The 26,256-nt window shown below is 45.3% G+C and overlaps 1 protein-coding gene across 4 annotated transcripts in view; it reads right to left on the minus strand.

Moving 5' to 3' along the window:
- The window catches only part of rhobtb4 (Rho related BTB domain containing 4), a 59,977-nt gene that overhangs the window by 14,597 nt on the left and 19,124 nt on the right, over positions 1-26,256 (minus strand). For 2 of the 4 annotated variants that reach the window (XM_036979425.1, XM_036979426.1), the window contains exons 3-6: positions 3,693-3,894; positions 3,487-3,590; positions 1,111-1,296; positions 85-886 (exon numbers count right to left, since the gene is read on the minus strand). In XM_036979425.1, the coding sequence (XP_036835320.1) occupies positions 85-886; positions 1,111-1,296; positions 3,487-3,590; positions 3,693-3,884 (1,284 nt within the window). In that variant the 5' untranslated portion in view covers positions 3,885-3,894. Of the gene's footprint in view, positions 1-84; positions 887-1,110; positions 1,297-3,486; positions 3,591-3,692; positions 3,895-7,652; positions 7,753-16,757; positions 17,118-26,256 lie in introns of those variants that run through there. The other 2 variants (XM_036979424.1, XM_036979427.1) reach the window with 2 other exon arrangements.

Consider the following 26,256-nt stretch of genomic DNA (forward strand, 5'->3'; position numbering starts at 1 on the left):
TTGTATTAATACGGGGATTTAAGCAGATGCTATTACCCAAAGCTACTTGCAAGACTTGATGTTGTTGCTGCGATCTGATCTTACCTGGAAGGGTTCTTCCTGTATGAGACCGTCCATGGAGACCACGGTCATGAGGCGGGGTCGCCCCGTCTCGGGGTCAGCTACGTGCTCCAGGTACACACTCAGGAAGCCCCTCCCCCAGCCTGAAAGGCCACGGCCGGCCCCCAGGGGCCCCACGGAGCACTGGCTCCTGGCGGGGAGGGCGTTATCACTTTTGGAAGTCCTCAGGGAGCCCTGCTGGAGCATGGGTGGCCGTTTGATTCCCCTGGCTCCACCCTCCCCATCATTATCGATGTCCAAGCTCTTAGTACGCCCTGCCTGCTCTTTGGCACCTCTCCTACTCTGTTCATCCTCCTCACCGCTCTCGGCGCGCTCATCTCCCTCCCAATCCGCCTCGATGGCCAGCAGATCCAGGGTGAAGAGGTCGTAGAACTTGGAGCAGGAGGTGGCCAGGTAGACTTTGTGTGCGAAGACACGCGTGGCGCCGCCTTGGAGTAGGAAGAGGACATCGGCGCATAGCGGCTGGCATAGGAGGGAGTCGGGGGCTTCTCCGTCGATGGGAGGGGGGTCGGGGATGCCCACCACAGGGCGCGGGGGCCGGGGGGGCAGGAAGGGGGCCTGGAGGAGGGGCCGCTGGACTCTCTTCAGGTGGGACTTCCAGAACTGGAGGTGACGGCGGGAGATGAGAGCGGAACGGATGGCGTTGTCGAACACATCCTTGACCCCAAACTGGGCCACGATGCTGGTCTCGTAGTATGGAATGCCCAGCTCCTTGGCCACCTCGTGCCCTCTCTCTGGAGGCAGGATGTCTGTGGGCTTGATGGGTCTGAGGACAAGGGGAGAGGAGAGGGTTAGGGCATTAGCAGAGTGGTAGGTCTCTAATGAAAGGATTGTGCTGACAGAAGCTATGGACAGAGAAAAGGTGAAACGTTTCAGCGTTTCAGTCAAATGCTGCACATGCAGCCAATGTGATGGGTGTGATGTGATGTGTGATGGGTGTTCTGCAGTGAATTTCGCCCGTGTCAGCAGCATGGATGATAGCGGTCTCACTTGGCCAGGGGTCTGCGGGCGCGGTTCACAGCCTCCAGGTCGGCGTAGCGCAGGTCCAGCTGGCAGCCCACCAGGATGATAGGGGTGCGGGGGCAGAAGTGCTTGATCTCAGGGTACCACATGGTGCGGACGTGACGCAGGGAGTTGGGGTTGGCCAGGGAGAAACACAGCACTACCACGTCAGACCTGCACCACACACAGAAAAGACAGCGGGAGACAGAGAGGGTAATGTAGGATGGTAGAGGTCCATTCCTGTCTGAGGTTCATATGACAAGAGTCTGCTACTAGGCAGTGTACACCTCCGTTCAAAAGGTTCGGGTCACTTAGAAATGTCCTTGTTTTTGAAAGAAAAGCACATTTTTTGTCCTATAAAATACTCCTGTGTTCCAATGGCACATTGTTAGCTAGTCCAAGTTTATACATTTTAAAAGGCTAATTGATCACATTAGAAAACCCTTTTGCAATTATGTTAGCACAGCTGAAAACTGTTGTCCTGATTAAAGAAGCAATAAAACTGTCCTTCTTTAGACTAGTTGAGTATCTGGAGCATCAGCGTTTGTGAGTTCGATTACAGGCTCAAAATGGCCAGAAACAAATAACTTTCTTCTGAAACTCGTCAGTCTATTCTTGTTCTGAGAAATGAAGGCTATTCCATGTGAGAAATTGCCAAGAAACTGAAGATCTGGTACAACGCTGTGTACTACTCCCTTCACAGAACAGCGCAAACTGGCCCTAACCAGAATAGAAAGAGGAGTGGGAGGCCCCGGTGCACAACTGAGCAAGAGGACAAGTAAATTAGAGTGTCTAGTTTGAGAAACAGACGCCTTACAAGTCCTCAACTGGCAGCTTCATTAAATAGTACCCGCAAAACACCAGTCTCAATGTCAACAGTGAAGATTGCTTCTACACCTGCATTGCTTGAGGTTTGGGGTTTTAGGCTGGATTTCTGTACAGCACTTTGAGATATCAGCTGATGTAAGAAGGGCTATATAAATCAATTTGATTTGAAGAGGCGACTCCGGGATGCTGGCCTTCTAGGCAGAGTTGCAAAGAAAAAGCCATATCTCAGAATGACCAATATAAATAAAAGATTAAGATGGGCAAAAGAACACAGTTATTGTGTACATGCCTTTGCCCTCGTTGTCAAGCCAAACTACAAAGGTCAGCAGGGCTGCTAGCTATCCTCATGTAACCAGAGTGTTTGGTGTTTTTACAGGACATAGAGCGAGGCTGAGATCAAACTCCTGACTGACTGGCTGACTGCTCAGTGTACACACAACCCAGCAGAGATCCCCCTCAACACACACTCTCCTCTGTTATTAAAGAGCATGCAGGGTGCTACGCCACCCCCTTATGCACTGACATAAGGGGTAAAAAAAAAAAACTCACCTATTCAGTCTATGGAACAACAAGGTCAAAGGTCAATAATATTTCAACTTCTTTAGAGCCATCTACAAGTAAATGACACAATAAATGATCAAATAAACTCTATCAGATAGTGTTGGACACAGAGGACAGTGTGAGTGTGCCTATAAGCAGCTGATTGTTGGATAAGGGTGCATGCATGGTGGCCTGTCTAGTGGGTTTAGGGCCAGAGGTTGAGCAGAACAGCACTCAGACAGACCGACAGACAGACGGGCAGACACAGAACAGCTGATCTGGCAGTGCCTCTCATCAGCTGACTGCAGGCTGACTGAGCACACACACCGAGTCGTTGACCATTTAAAATGCTAGCAGGGCTTAATCCACACACACACACACACACACACACACACACACACACACACACACACACACACACACTATTTAAAATGTGCACACACACACTGTCACTAAAAAACAGATCCACAAAGTGACAGGGTGACTTGTTATACAAACCCAGCCCCCACCTAACCTGCTCAGTGACTGTGTGCGTGTACGTGTGTGTGTGTGTGTGTGTGTGTGTGTGTGTGTGTGTGTGTGTGGATTAAGCCCTGCCAGCTGGCTGAGTAAGGATCAGTGTTATGCCAGAAGCTTACTGTCTGAATGGCCTGGGTGAGAGGGATAGAGAGATGATTCCATCATGTCTGCCTGCTAGAGGGGAGGTATATTGTATCTAGCTATCAGAACACATTAATAATGGTAGCCATATCAGCCACCATGACTGTACGTGACAGTGTGTGTATGTGTTTGTGTGTACACGTGTGTCCTTCAGCCTAAAAGCCAGGTGAGCTGAATGCTGGTAAATAAATGGTGCCAATCCTTTGCCAATGACCTGAGACCAGCTAGGGGGGGGAATCTGGCTGTACAACAAGTACCCTGAGCCCAAAGTACTCACAGCCTCCCAGTGTGTGTGTGTGTATATATATATATATATATATATATATATCTCCTCACCTGCCATAAGCGAAGCGTCTGTCTTTGTGATGGTCACCGAAGGTGTCCCATAGTCTTAGGGAGACACTGACCTCATCCACCACATCCCTAGATCTCTCCAACACCTAGAGGCACAAACACACATCAATGGAAGAAGTGTGTGTGTGTAGGTGTGTGTATATGTGTCGGTGTGTGTGTGTGTGTGTGTAGCGTGCGTCCATGCCCACCTCCTGGCACACGCGGTACTGGTCGATGGCCCAGACGGTTGGCACGTGGGTGGCGAGCAGCTGGTACTGTGTGAGGGTAGCATTGCAGGCGCGGGCACAGATGAGCCTGGTTTTGCCCACTGCATTGTCCCCTACCACCACACATTTAATAGTTTCCACATTGGGCCTTTCATAGTCTGTGTCTATATCCATGGAGAGGGTCCTGAGAGAGAAAGAGAGGGAGAGAGAGAGAGAGTGGAGGGGGAGAGAGAGGGGGGGGGGGGGAGTGGAGGGGGTGGGGGGGAGAGAGAAAGAGCGAGAGACAAAGAGGGGGAGAGAGATTAAGTGAAGAATTCAGTTACAAACGGAACAACACTGACCAGTAATGAGCAGCTCCTGCCAAACTCCTTCAGAGTGAACACATGGTACGGAGGCAGAGAAATAAAGAACCAAGCAGCTATTTATGTCATAACAGAGAGAGAGAGAGAGAACGAGGATAACACTTCTAGCCTCCTCTTTTTCTCAGGCAGGGAGGAGTCAAGCATAACCACTAGCGCCTGCAGCCAATGTACTGTACATTGTGAAGGTACACAAACACAGCCCCATGATCCACACTCCACAGACAGTCATCATTTAAAGGAACACACGGTCTCTTCATGAACTTGACAAGTGTACCGTAGCTATGCCTCCAACCCTGCTGGAGGAGAAAGCCACTTATCAGAGTGGTCAATGATAAACCAGGACCCAGTCCTAGTGGCAAACTTTCTGATAAGTGAATGAGTTTGCTCCATAGAGAATGATAGAGGACTCTTTGTATTCGTCCCATTATGGCGTCTGTGAGTCCACGGGCTGCACCATTGAAGCCATCTCCATTTTGAAGTAGTCAATTTTCTTCTTCTACTACTTCTATGAGTTGGTTAACAAACTGAAAGGGTGCACACTGCCACCTGGAGTGTGTTGTTTGAACAGGTATAAAGACAAGGTTGCCTATTTATGTCTGGTCACGAGTATATTTCATTGGCTGATTCCTCCTGATGACCTGGATGGAATTATGTGATCCTTCCTTAATCCATAGGAAGCCCCACCCAGTTGACTACTTCAAAATGGTGAAAGTCCTACATGCTTAAACAAGCTTATGGTTTGCTCTCATCTGCCGAGGGGCACTCATTAAAAGACCCACCCCCTCCTGCCAGCCCTCTTCCTTCCTTCCCTCCCTCTCTTTTTCTCTCTCCCTGGAGAGTCTGCTGAGGCCAAGATTGCCTCCTCTTTGAAAACAGAAACAGTGGCATCTGAACAGGGCAGACGACAGAGTTCTGTGTCTCGGCTCGTCCTGAAACTCTAGTCTAGAGCCACAGCAGCAGAACAGTAAAAGAGCATGTTAGCACTATGCCAAAAGGAAGTGTTGAAGGAAGTGGTGATGTACAGACAGAGGACAGACCACTTTGACCTGGTTCAACAGACAAATGGGTCTGAAAAGCAAGAAGTTTCCCAGAGACTTGTCTTGTCTATTATTTAACAGAGAATGCGATGAAAGCGATGATTCATGTGATTGGGTCACACACAGGACAGGACAGTGTCTCCATTAGGCTCCCCTATCAGAGTCAGAACACCAACCAACTCTCACCTCCGTTTTAACACACTGCTCGACACATCTCACCTCCGTTTTAACACACTGCTCGACACATCTCACCTCCGTTTTAACACACTGCTCGACACATCTCACCTCCGTTTTAACACACTGCTCGACACATCTCACCTCTGTTTTAACACACTGCTAGACACATCTCACCTCCTTTTCCTACACAAAACAATAACAAAGATGCTGGGGCGACAGTGGCGCTGTTTTTAGACGTTGGTACACAACACATCATTTTTGGCATGTCAAATCAAGGCTGTCAATATTCACCTCTCATGAGGAATGATCTTATGACATTGGAACAGGGTTGTTGCATTTCATTTCGGCAAGCCATGACACCCACAGTCTCAGATTGTTCTGAAATCGTTTCTGTAGTTAAAAACAGATAGGAGTAGCATTCCTGCAACATTATTTTGTTGAAATATAATTTGATCTCTGATTAATTGAGCGAATTGATTGCACCCAAATTGCCCGTTTTAATTTACAGAATGAATATAATATTCAATAAATACAGTAGCTAACATCCAATTTCAAACAAAATGTCTTCTAACAATGAGTAGGATATGAGGAATCCAAAGAAATTGTTAAAAGCCACCCACAGAGCCTCCCACATCCACGCCAATCCCACCCATCAATCAATCAATCAAATGTATTAATAAAGCCCTATTTCACATCAGCAGATGTCAAAGTTCTACACAGAAACCCAGCCTAAAACTCCAGAAAGCAATGCAGATGTAGAATCACGGTGGCTGGGAAAATCTAACGGGAAAGGCAGGAACCTAGGAAGAAACCTAGAGAGGGACCAGGCTCTGAGGGGTGGCCAGTCCTCTTCTGGCTGTGCCGGGTGGAGATTATAACAGAACATGGCCAAGACGTTCAAACGCTCATAGATGACCAGCAGGGTCAGATAATAATAACCACAGTGGTTGTAAAGGGTGCAATAGGTCAGCACCTCAGGAGTAAATGTCAGTTGGCTTTTCATAGCATTCAGAGTTCGAGACAGCAGGTACGGTAGAGAGAGAGAGTAGAAAACTGCAGGTCTGGGACAAGGTAGCACGTCCGGTGAACAGGTCAGGGTTCCATTGCCGCAGGCAGGACAGTTGTAACTGGAGCAGCAGTATGACCAGGTGGACTGGGGACAGCAAGGAGTCATCAGGCCAGGTGGTCCAGAGGCATGATCCTAGGGCTCAGGTCCTCCGGGAGGGGAAGACCTGAGCAGGCTTATACAGTATCAGCTCTCTATGTCTGACAAGCATTATTATTGTCATACCTTGTCAATAGACTGCTTACAGGAAGGAAACCAATGTAATTTTGTAATTTGGGTGAACTGTCCCTTTATCACCTAATAGCAGGAACAACACCATTTAGTGGTCAGAACCTGGTAATATCAGGATATACAATGGGACTTAAACCTAACAACTTCCATGACAGAATACTCAGGGGGGGGGGGGGGACATCACCAAATTCACTGAGAATACATTACATAGGATGAAGAAACAATACACCAAGCTGCAGCTCCATAGTACTTGTCAAACATAGAGAACTGATACTATATACTCATTGTTGGTGGGATTCCTCATGTCTAAGTCATTGTTAGAAAAAAGTTTGGTCCATATCAGATGTTAGGTACTATATTTATTGAATATGATATGAATCCTATACATTAAAATGGCCAATTTGAATGCAATCAATGAGCTTCATTTCTCAATCAAATTATATTTCAACAAAATAATGTTGCAGGAATGCTACTCTTACCTGTTTCTAACAAAATAAATGATTTCAGAACAATCTGAGATGGTGAGTGTCGAATTCCTCTTTCTGGTGCTTTTTGAAGTGGACCGACCCAGTAGAGAGAGAGAAAGTTGGTTAGACTCCCGTGCTTCACTGAAGGTGATATTGATACGGCCAGACCAGACCTGAACAGACCTGCAGTCCTGTCCTACCCCTCTGCCACTCCAACCTACACAAGGTCCCATAAATAGGCTGTTTGAAAGATTCATAGGCTTATTATTGTTCCATTGACGTAGATGCACTTCATCCCTGCCCTGATAGACAGTAGCGGATAAAAATGGCATCCATTCATCGGACACACGAGACGACAGGCAGCCGGATATTCAGCTCGCCCCCCTCCCCCACTCATCTCCACCAACTCCTGCTCCTCTCGTCTCATACATTGTTGCTGTTGCTACAGATTGAGACAATATTGCAATAGGCCTAAACAAACAATGTCAGGTCTTGTTTAAGAGCTACAACAAACAGTGTGTTCCCTTTGGAATATTCCATCTCCGTTATAGTCCCAGAGCTGTCAAAGCCACTGAGCAGCAGGTGTTATTATTACACTGTACCTTAACCTTAGTTGATGTGAGTAGCGGAGGGAGTGACTGAACCCGGAGAGATGCAGAGGAACTGAGGGAGTAGTGGCTGTCTATCTAGACTTTATCTGTGCTCCCTCCCTACTTTTCGCTTTGTGTTTGTCTTTCTGAGACACACAGTCAGGCACGTACTGTAGGTCTACGTGAGTCAGTTAATAGTGTGATAGAGAGGGCAGTAAAAGTCACCACATTCTATCCTTATCTAACAGGTCTTCACTTCAAGGAAAATTACACCCAAAAACAAGATTTTGGTATTTGTTTCATTAGTCTGAATTTTTTTGCATGTCAGAAATGAAGTTTCAAGATATTACATTTTCAAAATACATACAGTACCGGTCAAAAGTTTGGACACACCTACTCATTCAAGGGTTTTTCTTTATTTTTACTATGTTCTACATTGTAGACTAATAGTGACGACATCGAAACTATGAAATAACACATATGGAGTCATGTAGTAACCAAAAAAGTGTTCACAACATATTTTATATTTGAGATTCTTCATAGTAGCCAGTCTTTGCCTTGGATACAGCTTTGTACACTCTTGGCATTCTCTCACTATTATTCTACAATGTAGAAAATGGTAAAAAATTAAGAAAACCCCTGGAATGAGTAGGTGTGTCCAAACTTTTGATGGTACCAGATGTATTTATGTATTTTGAAAGTTAAATATTTTCGAAAATTGATTGCTGACGTGCAAAACATTTTGGGACTATATCAACAATGGACTAATGAAACAAATAACAAAATATAATTTTGGGTTGGAATTTTTCTTTAATGGTCGTAGCAGCTGCAAGAGGAGCACATCAATAACAGCTCAGAGTTGCAGATGGAAAGAGCAATAAAGAGAAATATTAGACAATCATCCCTACGTGATCAGCACACCCCCACTCAGGGTTGAGTACAATGTGTTTTGTTTTCCAAGTAATGGGGCTGACAGAGAACCTATGTGTAGGACAGAGTGTGTAAGTGAATTTGCATCAATGTGTCTCATCAGCAGTGTCACAGCTCACTCACCACTGGCTCATGCTTGTTAGTATGTTTGTATTTGAGAGGGTGTCTGCATGTGTAAAAAAACAAAGGCCTGCCTGTGCGCGTGCGTGCGTGTGTGTCTGTATGGTGTTAAGGGTCCCCTGGGTCTGTTTGGTGTTAAGGGTCCCCTGGGTCTGTATGGTGTTAAGGGTCCCCTGGGTCTGTATGGTGTTAAGGGTCCCCTGGGTCTGTATGGTGTTAAGGGTCCCCTGGGTCTGTATGGTGTTAAGGGTCCCCTGGGTCTGTATGGTGTTAAGGGTCCCCTGGGTCTGTATGGTGTTAAGGGTCCCCTGGGTCTGTATGGTGTTAAGGGTCCCCTGGGTCTGTATGGTGTTAAGGGTCCCCTGGGTCTGTATGGTGTTAAGGGTCCCCTGGGTCTGTATGGTGTTAAGGGTCCCCTGGGTCTGTATGGTGTTAAGGGTCCCCTGGGTCTGTATGGTGTTAAGGGTCCCCTGGGTCTGTATGGTGTTAAGGGTCCCCTGGGTCTGTATGGTGTTAAGGGTCCCCTGTGTGTAACAGGCTTAGGCAGGCTGTGAGGCATGGAGATATGAAACTAGGGGCAGAGGACAGTTTCTCAGGGGATCAGACGCTGGATCCCTGGAGCACTACACCATCGCTCTGTGGCACAGCATCCACCACGCAGAGGGCAGAGAACACATACACACGCACACATGACATTTTAGTCATCTAGCAGACACTCTTATCCAGACCGATTCCAACTACTGTGTTCATCTTAAGGTAGCTGAGACAACCACATATCAAAGTCACAAACACACACACACAGAGAGGCTGGCTGAGAGGCAGCAGAGGTAACTAGACACTGAGAGCTGTGTAGGTTTTAATTCACAGCCAGTGACGGATGCGGAGTAAAGCAGCAGTCTAGACACCATCTGTTAGGCTGTCACCTGTACTACAGCCATTGGAAACGTCAGTGAACAGCAGACACACTGAGGAAGGTGCAAGCCAATACTTCAGGTCTGCTACTAAGACATGTTCCCCTTGAAAAAAGAACATAGAAACATCCCAAATCTCTCTACATCAAGGCCTTTTTTACCTCTATATTATGGGGTTGTTTCACCTTGATCTAAGAATGGAAAAGTGAGTAATGAAAGGTGTTAGGACAGGAACAAGTACAAGAAGTCCCACTACGACCTCAGAGTCAACAAAAGAAAAATATAGGAATAAGGTGGAATCATATTACACAGGCTCAGACGCCCACCGCATGTGGTAGGGGCTGCAGTCCATTATAGATTACAAAGGAAGACCCAGCCATGATCTGCCCAATGATGCCTCTCTACCAGATGAACTCACTGCATTTTATTCACGCCTTGACAATAACAAGACTGTACCGTGCGTGAGGGCCCCCAACTACCCAGAGGATTGTGGTGATCTCCCTCTCTGAGGCCTACGTGAGTAAGGTCTTTAATCAGGTCAACAGACGCAAGGCGACGGGGCCGGTATTCCAGGGCGCGTTCTCAGAGCTTGCGCAGATCAGAGTACAGGCACATTCACTGTAATTTTCAACATCTCCTTGTCCCAGTCTGTAATCCCCACATGTTTTAAGATGACTACCATCATCCCTGCTCCTAAGAACTCGGCTTCAAGGCACAATGACTGTAGCACCGACATCTGTAATCATGAAAAGCTTTGAAAGGCTGGTTATGACACACATCAACTCCACCATCCCAGTTTTTCACAATTACTGACATTAAATACTCATAAAAATGTTCTGTATTAGGTCAATTAGGATCACCACTTTATTTTAAGAATGTGAAATGTCAGAATAATAGTAGAGAGAATAATTTATTTAAGCTTTTATTTCTTTCATCACATTCCCAGTGGGTCAGAAGTTTACATACACTCAATTAGTATTTGGTAGCATTGCCTTTAAATTGTTTAACTTGGGTCAAACGTTTTAGGTTGCCTTCCGCAAGCTTCTCATAATAAGTTGGGTGAATTTTGGCCTATTCCTCCTGACAGAGCTGGTGAGACAGTTTGTAGGCCTCCTTGCTAGCACACGGTTTTTCAGTTCTGCCCACACATTTTCTATAGGATTGAGGTCAGGGCTTTGTGATGGCCACTCAAAAACCTTGACTTTGTTGTCCTTAAGCCATTTTGCCACAACTTTGGAAGTATGCTTGGGGTCATTGTCCATTTGGAAGACCCATTTGCCACAAGCTTTAAATTCCTGACTAATGTCTTGAGATGTTGATTCTATATATCCACCTAATTTTCCCCTCTCATGATGCTATCCCTCCTGCAGCAAATGTCCCCCACAACATGATGCTGCCACTCACGGTTGGGATGGGGTTCTTCGGCTTGCAAATATCCCCCTTTCTACACCATTGTCCTCTCCAAGCTGGTCACCAAGCTTAGGACCCTGGCATTGAAAAACTGCCTCTGCAACTGGATTCTGGACTTCCTGACGGGCTGCTCCCAGGTGGTGAGGGTAGGCAACAACACCTCCATCATGCTGACCCTCAAAACGGGGGATCTACAGGGGTGTGTGCTTTGTCCTCTCCTGTACTCCCTGTTCGCCCATGACTGCTTGGCCACGCACGACTGCAACACTATCATCAAGCTTGCTGACGACACAACATTGGTAGGCCTGATCACCGGTGACGATGACACAGCCTACAGAGAGGAGGTCAGTGACCTGGTAGTGTGGTTTTGGGACAACAACCTCTCCCTTAAAGTCAGTAAGACCAAGGAGCTGATAGTGGACTAGAGGAAAAATTGACGGGGCTGCAGTGGAGGGGGTCAAGAGCTTCCATGGTCCACTCACACAGTCATAAAGAAGGTGCAACAGCGCCTCTTCCCCCTCAGGAGGTTGAAAAGGTTTGGCATGGCCCCTCAATTCCTAAAAATGTTCTACAGCTGAACCATTGAGAGCATGTTGACTGGCTGCATCACTGCTTGGTATGCCAACTGCACCGCCCTCGATCACATGGCTCTACAGAGGGTGGTGCGGACAGCCCAGTACATCACTGGGACCGAGCTCCCTGCCATCCAGGACCTCTATCAGGCAGTGTGAAAGGAAGTCCCAGAAAATTGTTAAAGACTCCAGCCACCAAAGTCATAGACAGTTCTCTCTGCTTCCGCATGGCAAGTGGTACCGGTGCATTAAATCTGACACCAACAGGCTCCTGAACAGCTTCTATCCCCAAGCCATAAGATTGCTAAACAGCTCACAGAATGGCTACATTGACTACCTGAGTTGACCATTGTATTTTATTTTTGCACTGACTCAAGACTCTACACTCACACTCCAACACACACATAACACATGCACACACATTTATACTGACTCTACACACACACACACACAATCATCATATACGAGGCTACTACTCTGTTTATCATATATCCTGATGCCTAGTCACCTTACCACTATACATATCTACCTCTATTACTCCAGTATTCCTGCACATTTTAAATAAGAGTGTCTCAGTATGGGTTTGGTTGTGTCAGTGCAGTGCGAGCTTTCATACCTCTCCCAATGCTCCCTCCTTTTCTCCATCCACCACTCTTTTCGCTGTTTTATTTTTTTATATATTTTTTTCACCCCAATTTCATGGTATCCAATTGGTAGTTACAGTCTTGTCTCATCGCTGCAACTCCCGTACGGACTCGGGAGAGGCGAAGGTCGAGAGCCATGCGTCCTCCGAAACACAACCCAACCAAGCCGCACTGCTTCTTGACACAATTCCCATCCAACCCGGAAGCCAGCCGCACCAATGTGTGGGAGGAAACACCGTACACCTGGCGACCTGGTCAGCGTGCACTGCGCCCGGCCCGCCACAGGAGTCGCTAGTGCGCGATGAGACAAGGATATCCCTGCCGGTCAAACCATCCCTAACCCAGACGACGCTGGGCCAATTGTGCACCGCACCATGGGCCTCCCGGTTGCGGCCGGCTGCGACAGAGTCTGGGCTCGAACCCAGAGTCTCTAGTGGCACAGCCTTAGACCACTGCGCCACTCGGGAGGCCTCTTTGCGGTGTTTCTATCTCCTTTCTCTCTCGCTCCACTCGATTACACAGCTATTCCCTCCCTGGGTGTTACTCTCTGTCCTTAGTTTAAGTATTATTTTTCACACCCATTGCCTTCTCTCTCTAACCACTGTCCCTCCCTTCCAGGCTCACCTTCTCTCTCTACCCACTGTCCCTCCCTTCCTGGCTTACCTTCTCTCTCTACCCACTGTCCCTCCCTTCCTGGCTCACCTTCTCTCTCTACCCACTGTCCCTCCCTTCCTGGCTTACCTTCTCTCTCTACCCACTGTCCCTCCCTTCCTGGCTTACCTTCTCTCTCTACCCACTGTCCCTCCCTTCCTGGCTTACCTTCTTTCTCCCCCACCTCCTCCTCAAGGCTAGAGTTCACCCAAACACCATGACACAGCTGGCTGCCTGTAGCACCCCCTCAGAGGATGACAGCTACAGTCTGCTCCACGCACGCATACACACACTACAAACACAAATTTAACTCTGGTCACGGGCTAGCTAATTGTCTTCCTTCCATTGAAAATGACTGGCGATGGTAGCTAGGTCGTTGATACAGTCGGCAAATGTGTACCCTAGGTTATTCATAAATAGAGCAGGTGTCTGTGCATGTCTGGACGTGTGTGTGTGCATGTGAGAGAGAGAGAAAAAAAAGGGGGAGACAGTGGCAAGAGTGGCAAAAACTGGTTACTGTATATAAGGCGGTGGGTAGTCTGCTCTAGTCTACTTGCTCTAGTCTACTGCCTCAGCCTGGCCACACTAGTCTACTGCCTCAGCCTGGCCACACTAGTCTACTGTAAACAGCCTGGTCTCACTAGTCTACTGTAAACAGCCTGGCCGCACTAGTCTACTGTAAACAGCCTGGCCGCACTAGTCTACTGGAAACAGCCTGGCCACGCACCGGTCTACTGGAAACAGCCTGGCCACGCACCGGTCTACTGGAAAAAGCCTGGCCACGCATCGGTCTACTGGAAACAGCCTGGCCACGCACCGGTCTACTGGAAACAGCCTGGCCACGCACCGGTCTACTGGAAACAGCCTGGCCACGCACAAGTCTACTGGAAACAGCCTGGCCACACACCGGTCTACTGGAAACAGCCTGGCCACGCACCGGTCTACTGGAAACAGCCTGGCCACGCACCGGTCTACTGGAAACAGCCTGGCCGCGCACCGGTCTACTGGAAACAGCCTGGCCGCGCACCGGTCTACTGGAAACAGCCTGGCCACGCACCGGTCTACTGGAAACAGCCTGGCCGTGCACCAGTCTACTGGAAACAGCCTGGCCACGCACCGGTCTACTGGAAACAGCCTGGCCACGCACCGGTCTACTGGAAACAGCCTGGCCGCGAACCAGTCTACTGGAAACATCTTGGCCGCGCACCAGTCTACTGGAAACAGCCTGGCTGCTGTGGTCTGCTGTAAACAGCCAGGCTGCACTGGTCTACTGTAAACAGCCAGGCTGCACTGGTCTACTGTAAACAGCCTGGCTGCTGTGGTCTGCTGTGGTCTGCTGTAAACAGCCAGGCTGCTGTGGTCTACTGTAAACAGCCTGGCTAATGTGGTCTACTGTAAACAGCCTGGCTAATGTGGTCTACTGTAAACAGCCTGGCTAATGTGGTCTACTGTAAACAGCCTGGCTAATGTGGTCTACTGTAAACAGCCTGGCTAATGTGGTCTACTGTAAACAGGTCCAGGGTAGAGGCATGGGCACCCAGCTACAGTCTCCTATGTTATTAAACTGCCCCGGGCTTCTGACACACAGACCGACATTGACACACACAAAGAGCTATAGGAACACACAACACAAACATTTCTAAATGCATCCATCACAACAGGCCTAATGGGTAGCTCTCTGCACTATGGGAGTATGTCTGGGGATGGGTGACTCTACTGCTTCACTGCCTTGTAAACAAGACATGCATCCTTCTCTGTCCTACTTCCTCCCTCTCCTCCTCCATCTCTCTGACCCTCATTTGCCAATCCATATCCTCCTAGGTTTCTCTCCCTCCCTCTCTCTCTTTCTCTCCCTTTCTGTCTCTCTCTAATGCCTTCCCTCTTCCTCTTTGGTCAAGCCATATCCCCAGGGTTGACAATGTCTTAGCCAATGGCAATGTCTCGCCATGTCCTTCCATTATCAATAGCTTCTGTTAGGAGCCTGAATAAACCAGACAGCCTTTCTTACACAATGGACATTACTAACAGTGTTTCATAAGCTCCAAGTGCACGTCACATGACCAAAACATCACCTGGGACTACCACTAACTCCTCAGGCATATGTAAACACCAGAGACACTTGCACACAGGGCTGTGCACAGCCTTTTCAGGGGGAAGGTGCTCAAAATGACAAGCAGTACACTCACAACATGTACCAGTGAACCAACCACCCACAAGAACACTTTTACTTTGGACTGCAGGATAAGTGTCACTCCTGTCACTCCTCTCAGCTCAGGCATCTGCTCTGTCTCAGACCCTGGCATTAGGCACGGCTCTGCCTGTCTGCCACACACTGCCCCAACGGCGTCGGTCTCATCTCTCTCTCTCCAATTCAAAGGTCATATGTTTACATTGCCAAAGCAAATGGAATAGACAATAAACAAAAGGTAAATAAACAAGGAAACATTAGTGAACATTACACTCACAAAAGTTAAAAGAATAGACATTTTACATGGTATACTATGCGCTATGTACAGTGTTGTAACAATGTGCAAGTAGTTGAAGTACGAAAGGGAAGACAAATATTGGTGGTATTTACAATTTGTTTGTGCTCCACTGGTTGCCCTTTTCTCATGGCAATGGGCCACATATCTTGCTGCTGTGACTGCATAATGTGGTATTTTGCCTAACAGATATGGGAGTTTATCGATGTTTTATTTGTTTTCTAATTCTTTGTGGGTCTCTGTGATCTGTTGGAAATATGTGTCTCTAATGTTGTCTCTCTCTCTCTCTCTGTTACGTCCATGTGTCTCAATGCAGCATGTTATCTGCTAACTTCTGACAGACAAAACAGGCCCTGGTCACTATAACGGATTGTTTGGCCCTGTATCCATATGATAAGATATATAATGTAGATATAGGATAAAGCTGGGCATTCAACGAGAGCAGCATCATAGTTTTTTGTTTGTTAAATCCTACTTCCTGAGTGCAGGGCCGAAGCAGATGCAATGTTGTGTTTATTACACATCTATAACATATATGGGGAAGATAATTCCTCTTGTCCTCCCTAACAAAAAGTAACCTTTCCTCACAAGGCATTGGTTTTGGTCAACAGATAATATGACAAAGGATGTTTCTAACAGCATAATTGGCAGACTGCAATTCGTGATTTGGAGTACTGACTAACTGAATCACTGACAGTGGTACAGCAACCTAGCGTAACCTAACCCATCACAGGCCGTGTCTGTCAAATCAACAATCAATCTGCAATTCAGCTTTTCTTCTATGAAAGACTGCATTTTGAAACACTGCAAGGAAGCAGAAAGCTGCTGGAGACTATAACATACTATTAAATTGGCATCAATGGAAGGTGTTTTGTGTGATTGCTGATGCGCGTCCATTCATAACCAAGCATCAGATTATTCATATTCTCTACAGTGTGAGACCCAATATATTGTTCACTGGTAGGAGACCTGCAGGCAACTGATGCATAAGCATTTATTGCTGACAAGATATATCCCCAAAATATACACTAGATTACTCGAAAACAAACGTGAAATTAGTTAAAATTGTGAGACAAAACACGTTAATGTGGAGATAAGGGTAAGTGGGTACACCCCAAACAGGTGCAATAGTCTTGCGTAACAGACCAAGCCCATTGCTGCACCACAACCGAACGCAAGCAGCTTCCGAGCAGCAGGACCCGTGTGCAGAAAAAAAAATCTAGCATCATTATTGCTTGTTACATTGTCATTGTAGTCTATTGTTGACAGCTCTAAATTTGGGGAAACATTAAAGCAGTGAGTTGTAATCACAACCTCCTAATGCAAAAAACAGAAACAAAAGGTAAACACGTGACCATTACGCCTGCAACACTGTTGCACTGTCATTTCCCCCTACCTTCCGACTGTTCCAGTACTGACCCACATGTCGGTCCGCCCGTCACATTAACCGGGCGCGAGAAATGAGTGGTGTGGAGGAAAGAAGAGGCTGCCTCCTCGAGAGCCTTGGCTTGAGAGAACTAGCTAAGTAGAGCTAATGTTGCACAAAAACTCAGCGCTAAAACAAAGATAGCATTTTCCTTCCTTTCACTTCAGATTGCTCACTGACTAATTTAGCATCTAGCTAAAGCAGTAAGTAACTCTGTACTTTTGCTTAAACTGCTCTTCTTTGGTAAAATATCAACCATAACCCTATCTCCTCTGTGAGCTAGGCGTCTATTAGTTCACGTCTCTCCAGCTGATTTCTTCAAAGTCACGCCCCTTTGGTGTGCGTCATGATGTCTTTGCGACGGGGAGCCAATGGTAAGGACTCGTGCTCTTCCTGTTACCGCCCTAAAGCAGTTTCCCCGCCCGTTAACAACCAAAAAGGAATTACGCCGATACTAAAATGTATACCAAACAAAAAACATTGATTTGAAAGTTTAACAAACCATAGAACTCTATGCACAAGGACTACTTTTCACAATTTCCCCTGATCATTTTACAAGAACACATCTGCAGGAATAACTGTACAGATACAACGTTCGATAACAGAATAAAACTGAGTGAGATTTTACCATAATACCAAATTTAGCATCTGCACAGTTTTTTCCCAGTAAATGTGTTTGTTTGTTTTTTGTCTCAGTGTAATTCTGTTATCGTGAAATTGCCCATTATCAACAGCATTGCCACAAGTGTATTTTGGCACAAACTGTAGATGAAACAAGTGGAACATCTATTTATGATTTTCAAATATTATACAAAGTATATAACATTTAAAATTCAGGTAAAATATTTGCCAAACAGATCACTGTGAGATGGTTGTCACTAGTTACCAGAACCGAAAAGTCCAAACTAGCTCAATTGTAAAAATTCCTGATAACTTTTTTGTTATTGTTTTTTTGGTCTTAATTTAAGGTTAGGGTTAGGCAGTGTGGTTAAGGTAAAGGTTAGGTTTAAATTCATAATTTTGACTTTGTGGCATTTTGACTTAATCTATTTTGATTTAATCAATTTTACAGCCTGAATGTAAAATTGGTTAAATTGAAATTGTGTGTCACTGGCTTACACACAATACCACATAATGTCAAAGTGGAATTATGTTTTAAGAAAGGTTTATAAATTCATTAAAAATAAAGAGCTGAAATGTCTAGAGTAAATAAGTATTCAACCCCTTTGTTATGACAAGCCTAAATAAGATCAGGAGTAAAAAATGTGCTTAACAAGTCACATGATAAGTTGAATGGACTCACTCTGTGTGCAGTAAGTGTTTAATATACATTTTGAAGAACCTAACATGGTCCACACACACCCACACAGTCGTGAAGAGGGCAAGGCAGTGCCTCTTCCCCCTCAGGATGCTGAAAAGATTTGGCATGGGCCCCTCAAAATGTTCTACAGATGCACCATCGAAAGCATCTTGACTAGCTGCATCACCGCATGGTCTGGCAAATGCAACGCCCTTGACCAAAAAGCGCTACAGCGCTACAACAAATCAAAAACTGAAAAATTGGGCGTGCAAAATTATTCAGCCCCTTTACTTTCAGTGCAGCAAACTCTCTAAAGAAGTTCAGTGAGGATCTCTGAATGATCCAATGTTGACCTAAATGACTAATGATGATAAATACAATCCACCTGTGTGTAATTTTGCACGCCCAATTTTTCAGTTTTTGATTTGTTAAAAAAGTTTGAAATATCCAATAAATGTCGTTCCACTTCATGATTGTGTCCCACTTGTTGTTGATTCTTCACAAAAAAATACAGTTTTCTATCTTTATGTTTGAAGCCTGAAATGTGGCAAAAGGTCGCAAAGTTCAAGGGGGCCGAAAACTTTCGCAAGGCACTGTATCTACCTCAAATACCTCGTACCTCTCCACATTGATCTGATACTGCTACTCCCTGTATATAGCTCCAATCTTGTGTATTTTATTTTATTCCTCGTGTTACTATTTATTCATTTTATTTTTAAACTCTGCATTGTTGGGAAGGGCTCGTAAGCAATCATTTCATAGTAAAGTCTACAACAGTTGTATTCGGCATATGTGACAAATAAAATTTGATTTGATTTGAATGACTACGTCATCTCTGTAACCCCCACATACAGATAATTGTAAGGTCCCTCAGTCGAGCAACGCATTTTAAACACAAATCCAACCACAAAGACTAGGGAGGTTTTTCAATGCCTTGTATAAAGGGCACCTATTGGTAGATGCATATATATATATATATATATATATTTTTAAAGCAGACACTGAAAATCCCTTTGAGCATAGTGAAGTTATTAATTGCACTTTGTATGGTGTATCAATATACCCAATCACTACAAAGATACATGCGTCCTTACTAACTTTTTTTCAATTTTCCCCTAAAATGACATACCCAAATCTAACTGCCTGTAGCTCAGGACCTGAAGCAAGGAAATGCATATTCTTGATACCATTTGAAAGGAAACACTTTGAAGTTTGTGGAAATGTGAAATGAATGTAGGAGAATATAACACATTCGATCTGGTAAAAGAAAGTTAGTATTTTTTTTGTACCATCATCATTGAAATGCAAGAGAAAGGCCATGTATTATTCCAGCCCAGGCGTAATCTAGATTTTAGCAACCAGATGGCAGCAGTGTATGTGCAAAGTTTTAGACTGATCCAATGAACCATTGCATTTCTGTTCAAAGTTTTGTATCAAGACTGCCCAAATATGCCTAATTGGTTTCTTAATAACTTGTCAAGTTCATAACTGTGCACTCTCCTCAAACAATAGCATGGTATTATTTCACTGTAATAGCTACTGTAAATTGGACAGCACAGTTAGATTAACAATAATTTAAGCTTTCTGCCCATATCAGATATGTCTATGTCCTGGGAAATCTTCTTGTTACTTACAACCTCATGCTAATTGCATTAGCCCATGTTAGCGCAACTGTCCCACCAATCCTGTAGAGGTTATTAAAACAGTTACAGAGTTTAATGGCTGTGATGGGAGAAAACTGAGGATGGATCAACAACATTAAAGTAACTACACAATTCTAACCTAAATTACAGAGCGAAAAGAAGGAAGCCTGTGTAGAATAAAAATATTCCAAAACATACATCCTGCTTGTAATAAGGCACTAAAGTACAACTGCAATAATAATAATAATAATAATAATGTGCCAAAGAAATTAACCTCAATACAAAGCGTTATGTTTGGGGCATCACTGAGTACCACTCTTCATATTTTCAAGCATGTTATGGGTATGCTTGTCATCAGCAAAGACTAGGGAGTTTTGTAGGATAAAAATACATAGAATAGAGCTAAGCACAGGCAAAATCCTAGAGGAACACCTGGTTCAGTCTGCTTTCCAACAGACACTGGAAGACAAATTCACCTTTCAGTAAGACAATAACCTAAAACACACCCCAAATCTACACTGGCGTTGTTTACCAAGACGACATTGAATGTTTCTGAGTGGCCAAGTTACAATTTTGTCTTAAATCGACTTGAAAAACTAGGTCAAGACTCGAAAATGGCTTTATAGCAATGATCAACAACCAACTTGACCGAGTTTGAATTATTTCATAACAATGTGCAAAGATTTTACAATCCAGGTGGGAAAATCTCTTAGAGACTTACTTATTAGCAAGACAAAGATGATTCTAACATGTATTGACTCTGGGGTGTGAATACTTGTGTAAATGAGATATTTCTGTATTTTACTTCCAATAAATGAGCAACATTACTATTATTATTATTTTTACATGTCATTTTGTCATTATAGGGTATTGTGTGGAATTCAGGCTGTAACACAACGAAATGTGTAATAATCCAAGCAGAATGAATACTTTCTGAAGGCACTGTATGTGAGATCATTGGCATGGCAACGTGCTACCACACACAGCAACACCAACAGTCATGTGCTCAGCCACCCCTGTAAATACAGGAGCACAGAGATGGCACTGTAGATGAGAAAGGTAAGCCTCCCTCAGCTGTATAATAAACTAGCCATTATTTTTCATGATCGGAACGTCTGGGAATTCAGTTCCTGGAAGCTATGCCACAGGGGATTAAGTGCCACTGTGTTGCCAAGAATAAACATTTATTTAACGTAACGCATGACTTTATGTTTTCATTATAAGGGCATAGATTTAACACTTAAAGCTGGAATCCTTCATTGAAACAATAACAAAGTGACACCCTGCCTGTGTTTTGGTAAAAAGCTGAGAAATGTAACCACTCTCAAATTCAAAGCATCCATCATTTCAAAATGATACTTTTAGCCATGTGTTGAGGCTATACCGTGTTTGTTTACATTAACTTGGCTTGCAAACATTGGAGTATAACAAGTTGAACTGAGCTCATGAGGCATTTATAAGTTATATTCTTCAAGAATCAATGGGTATATATCATTAAGTTATAAGTCCAAAAATTGATGTAGCAACTAAGGATTCTAGCTTTAAAGGTAGAGTCAGCGTTATGACGTAGATGCAGAAAGTAAACAGCATAGTGGATCAATTTCTGCAACAACTAAGAGTGTTGAAGCACGAGGCTCAAGTTCTCCACTGTTTTGGTCCAGTGGCTACCACGTTGTACAAGTGTGAAGCAAACCTGTGCACACACGCCGATACTGTGTGTGACTCTCGCTCATCACAATATCTGCAGTGCTGCACGTGGCAAAGTCATTTCACTGAGTCTACCTTTGACTACCCCCTGCACGGTGACCAGACAATGTGTCCTGTAGGATGTTTCCTTAAATTGTAATTACTTCACCACTATTGGCCTATTTATTGCCTTACCTCCTTACTTCATTTGCACACACTGTATACAGATTTTCTATTGTGTTATTGACTGTACGTTTGTTTATCCCATGTGTAATTCTGTGTTGTTGTTTTTGTCGCACTGCTTTGCTTTATCTTGGACAGGTCGCAGATGTAATTGATAACTTGCTCTCAACTGGCCTACCTGGTTAAATAAAGGTGAAATAAAAAAAATTAAAAATATATTTTGGCATCACAGGTGATAGGCTCACTCCTTAGCCTTTGGCCTATGCGCCCAATATTTCCAATGTTCTCATCTGATGCCCAAAAAATACTCTGGATGAAAATGTTGTCATTAAAAGGTCGGAATTAGGACCAACATTTAAATGCTACCCAAAAATACCCTCTACTGATTGTATAAGGCAAAGAAGACTGACATCTCCTGGTGGACCTAGGTACTGCATGTTCAAAAAGAATGTAGGAGGAAAACATGGTTTGGTGCTGACAGGTAGTTCTGTCATTCTGTAGTGAAAGGCTGTTACTGCTCGGGAACAGCTTAGCTTACGCCCCCTGTTCCCACAGTCTTGTCAATGCAGTCACTCAGCCCTGTCCGTCAGCCGACACACACACATACACACGCACAGACTCACACACAAACCTGCACACGAGTGTATGCACGCACGCACGCTCACACGCACACACAGCCCTCACCAGACACACACACGGATTCACATGCACTCACCTGCAGACGCGTGTACACACACTCAAATGGACACACACACACACACACACACACACACACACACACACACACACACACACACACACACACACACACACACACACACACACACACACACACACGTCCTGAGAAAGCGCTGCCCCCTTGCCCCCTCTGGCATGGCACAAATGGAACGTCATGAATGATGGGATTGGAATGCTGCATAAAACAGGGGGGTCATGGTCTTACACTGAGGGCTATAACATTAGAAGAGGCAGTGCTTGTTAAGAAGGTGCCTTGTGACAGAACTCTCAAGTGGCTTCCTTGTTCCAGTTGCAAGAAGCACTGGGCTTGTATCAGTGTTTTATTACTATGTTATTACAATTGTATTACACATTGTTATTAAATGTGTTTGGAAATGTCTCTTTGCTGCTGTACTGTAATGAACTGTGGGTTGAGAATGATCCTTGCTGGTGTACTGTAATGAACTGTGGGTTGAGAATGATCCTTGCTGGTGTACTGTAATGAACTGTAGGTTGAGAATGATCCTTGCTGGTGTACTGTCATGAACTGTGGGTTGAGAATGATCCTTGCTGGTGTACTGTCATGAACTGTGGGTTGAGAATGATCCTTGCTGGTGTACTGTCATGAATTGTGGGTTGAGAATGATCCTTGCTGGTGTACTGTCATGAACTGTGGATTGAGAATGATCCTTGCTGGTGTACTGTCATGAACTGTGGGTTGAGAATGATCCTTGCTGGTGTACTGTCATGAACTGTGGGTTGAGAATGATCCTTGCTGGTGTACTGTCATGAACTGTGGGTTGAGAATGATCCTTGCTGGTGTACGGTAATGAACTGTGGGTTGAAAATGATCCTTGCTGGTGTACTGTAATGAACTGTGGGTTGAGAATGATCCTTGCTGGTGTACTGTAATGAACTGTGGGTTGAGAATGATCTTTCATGGTGTACTGTAATGAACTGTGGGTTGAGAATAATTGAGGCCATAGATTAAGGAAGATAGTTATCTTATCTAAACAAAGTCAATTATTTCCTAAAAATACAGAGTAACAAGTGGCCGTCACACGAACATAAGACTGGGAAATATGCTCTGCCATATTTGTTGATTTAGCTTTCTTCCACACACACACACACACACACACACACACACACACACACAAGGATAGAACACATTTACACAGGCTGCTGGAGCAGTAGGGGAGCCTTGCTGACTAGGCCACAGTCTGTCTGTCTGCCTGTGTCTTCTTCCCTCTGTGCCCAGACCATGAATCCCTGACCCTGAGAACATTCACCCAACAGCTCCCCAAGATGAGCCACATTCAGACACTGACACTTCCCCCAATCCCTGTCAGTTCACCCCAATGTCCTATGTCCCATGCTTCAGTCTCAATCCCTGTCAGTTCACCCCAATGTCCTATGTCCCATGCTTCAGTCTCAATCCCTGTCAGCTCAGTCCAATGTCCTATGTCCCGTGCTTCAGTCTCAATCCCTGTCAGTTCAGTCCAATGTCCTATGTCCCATGCTTCAGTCTCAATCCCTGTCAGTTCAGTCCAATGTCCTATGTCCCGTGCTTCAGTCTCAATCCCTGTCAGTTCAGTCCAATGTCCTATGTCCCGTGCTTCAGTCTCAATCCCTGTCAGTTCAGTCCAATGTCCTATGTCCCGTGCTTCAGTCTCAATCCCTGTCAGTTCACCCCAATGTCCTATGTCCCGTGCTTCAGTCTCAATCCCTGTCAGCTCAGTCCAATGTCCTATGTCCCGTGCTTCAGTCTCAATCCCTGTCAGCTCAGTCCAATGTCCTATGTCCCGTGCTTCAGTCCCAATCCCTGTCAGTTCACCCCAATGTCCTATGTCCCGTGCTTCAGTCCCAATCCCTGTCAGTTCACCCCAATGTCCTATGTCCCGTGCTTCAGTCTCAATCCCTGTCAGTTCAGTCCAATGTCCTATGTCCCGTGCTTCAGTCTCAATCCCTGTCAGCTCAGTCCAATGTCCTATGTCCCGTGCTTCAGTCTCAATCCCTGTCAGCTCAGTCCAATGTCCTATGTCCCGTGCTTCAGTCCCAATCCCTGTCAGCTCAGTCCAATGTCCTATGTCCCGTGCTTCAGTCTCAATCCCTGTCAGCTCAGTCCAATGTCCTATGTCCCGTGCTTCAGTCCCAATCCCTGTCAGTTCAGTCCACTGTCCTATGTCCCGTGCTTCAGTCCCAATCCCTGTCAGTTCAGTCCACTGTCCTATGTCCCGTGCTTCAGTCCCAATCCCTGTCAGCTCAGTCCAATGTCCTATGTCCCGTGCTTCAGTCTCAATCCCTGTCAGTTCAGTCCACTGTCCTATGTCCCGTGCTTCAGTCCCAATCCCTGTCAGTTCAGTCCACTGTCCTATGTCCCGTGCTTCAGTCCCAATCCCTGTCAGCTCAGTCCAATGTCCTATGTCCCATGCTTCAGTCTCAATCCCTGTCAGTTCAGTCCAATGTCCTATGTCCCGTGCTTCAGTCTCAATCCCTGTCAGCTCAGTCCAATGTCCTATGTCCCGTGCTTCAGTCTCAATCCCTGTCAGTTCAGTCCAATGTCCTATGTCCCGTGCTTCAGTCTCAATCCCTGTCAGCTCAGTCCAATGTCCTTGACACTTTTACTCAAGTAAAATTTTACTGGGTGGCGTTCACTTTTACTTGAGTCATTTTCTATTAAGTTATCTTTACTTTTAAGTAGGACAATTGGGTACTTTTTCCACCTCTGGTCAAAACACCCAGCATCTTGCACCTCCACACCCACAGAGAGCTCCCCTCAGACACCATGTGACAACCAGAAGCCTCCACACTGACACAACTAGGTCAGTGTCATAGTGGGCTATCCAACAGTCCCCCAAAACCAGGGAAGAGATAGGCTTACCACAGAATCAACTCTCAATTTCACTCTGTCAGAGCTTGAGGAAGTTTGGAAGTCATCAGGGAGATAGTTTTTTATTTTGTTTTGCAAAGGGAAGTGGAGTTTGCTGCTTGCTTGTCCTCAGGGAAACGTAGTGGTCAAAGGTGAGGGGTGAAGATGATGTTACTGGAGGGGCAGGCGACCTTGTTGGGAAAAGTACGATCTCAAAGCTGGCATTCCTAAATACACACACACACGCACGTGCACACAGACACAGACACAGACACAGACACACAGACACACAGACACAGACACACAGACAGACACACAGACACACACACACACACACACACACACACAGTGTATGTCAGCCCAGCTGTCAGTAAACAGTATGCGTCTCACTAGTCCTAATGGGGACATATCAGTCTCTGCACACAGCACAACAACATAGCCTCCATGATGCAGGAAACACACTTACATTTGACCAGTATGTAACTGTTGTGGGGTATGAGGTTGTATAGTATAATGTAGGGCACCTCAGTTCCTTCTTCTGATGCAGTACTCAATGTAATGTAATAGTTGTCATGTGTAATGCTGTACTTTATATTGGTTGTACTATTGTGTAGGCCTATATAGAACAGCAGATATTGAAGGCAAGGACTTTAGGTCCTACATACTTTCAGATAGTTTTGTTTGTGATATCCATGTCTATGCCTTTTGCCCTACAACTTTAAAAGTATGCACTGACAAAAGGCCTTTCTGCTGGATAAGATCATAGGCCATATTCACAAAGTGTCTCAGCATAGGAATCTTGAATTTTCTTAGGATCCCCATTGGCTGACACCATGACGCCAGCTAATCTTCCTGTGGTCCAACACAGAACTAAAAACACATTACAAACAATTACAGAACGACAGGGCCCCCAGTAGGAGAGCTGATCTAGGATCAGTTTGGATATGGCCCTGAGCTAGACTGCTAGCTAGATGACTATAACCCTCCTGTCCACGTCAGTAGCTGTGATGAGAGGTTGTGATGAATGCAGCTATGCAGGGAATGTGAAGTGACTTAGAGGGAAGAGGATGT

The sequence above is a fragment of the Oncorhynchus mykiss genome, chromosome 6, assembly GCF_013265735.2.
Source record: "Oncorhynchus mykiss isolate Arlee chromosome 6, USDA_OmykA_1.1, whole genome shotgun sequence".
Taxonomy (NCBI): domain Eukaryota; kingdom Metazoa; phylum Chordata; class Actinopteri; order Salmoniformes; family Salmonidae; genus Oncorhynchus; species Oncorhynchus mykiss.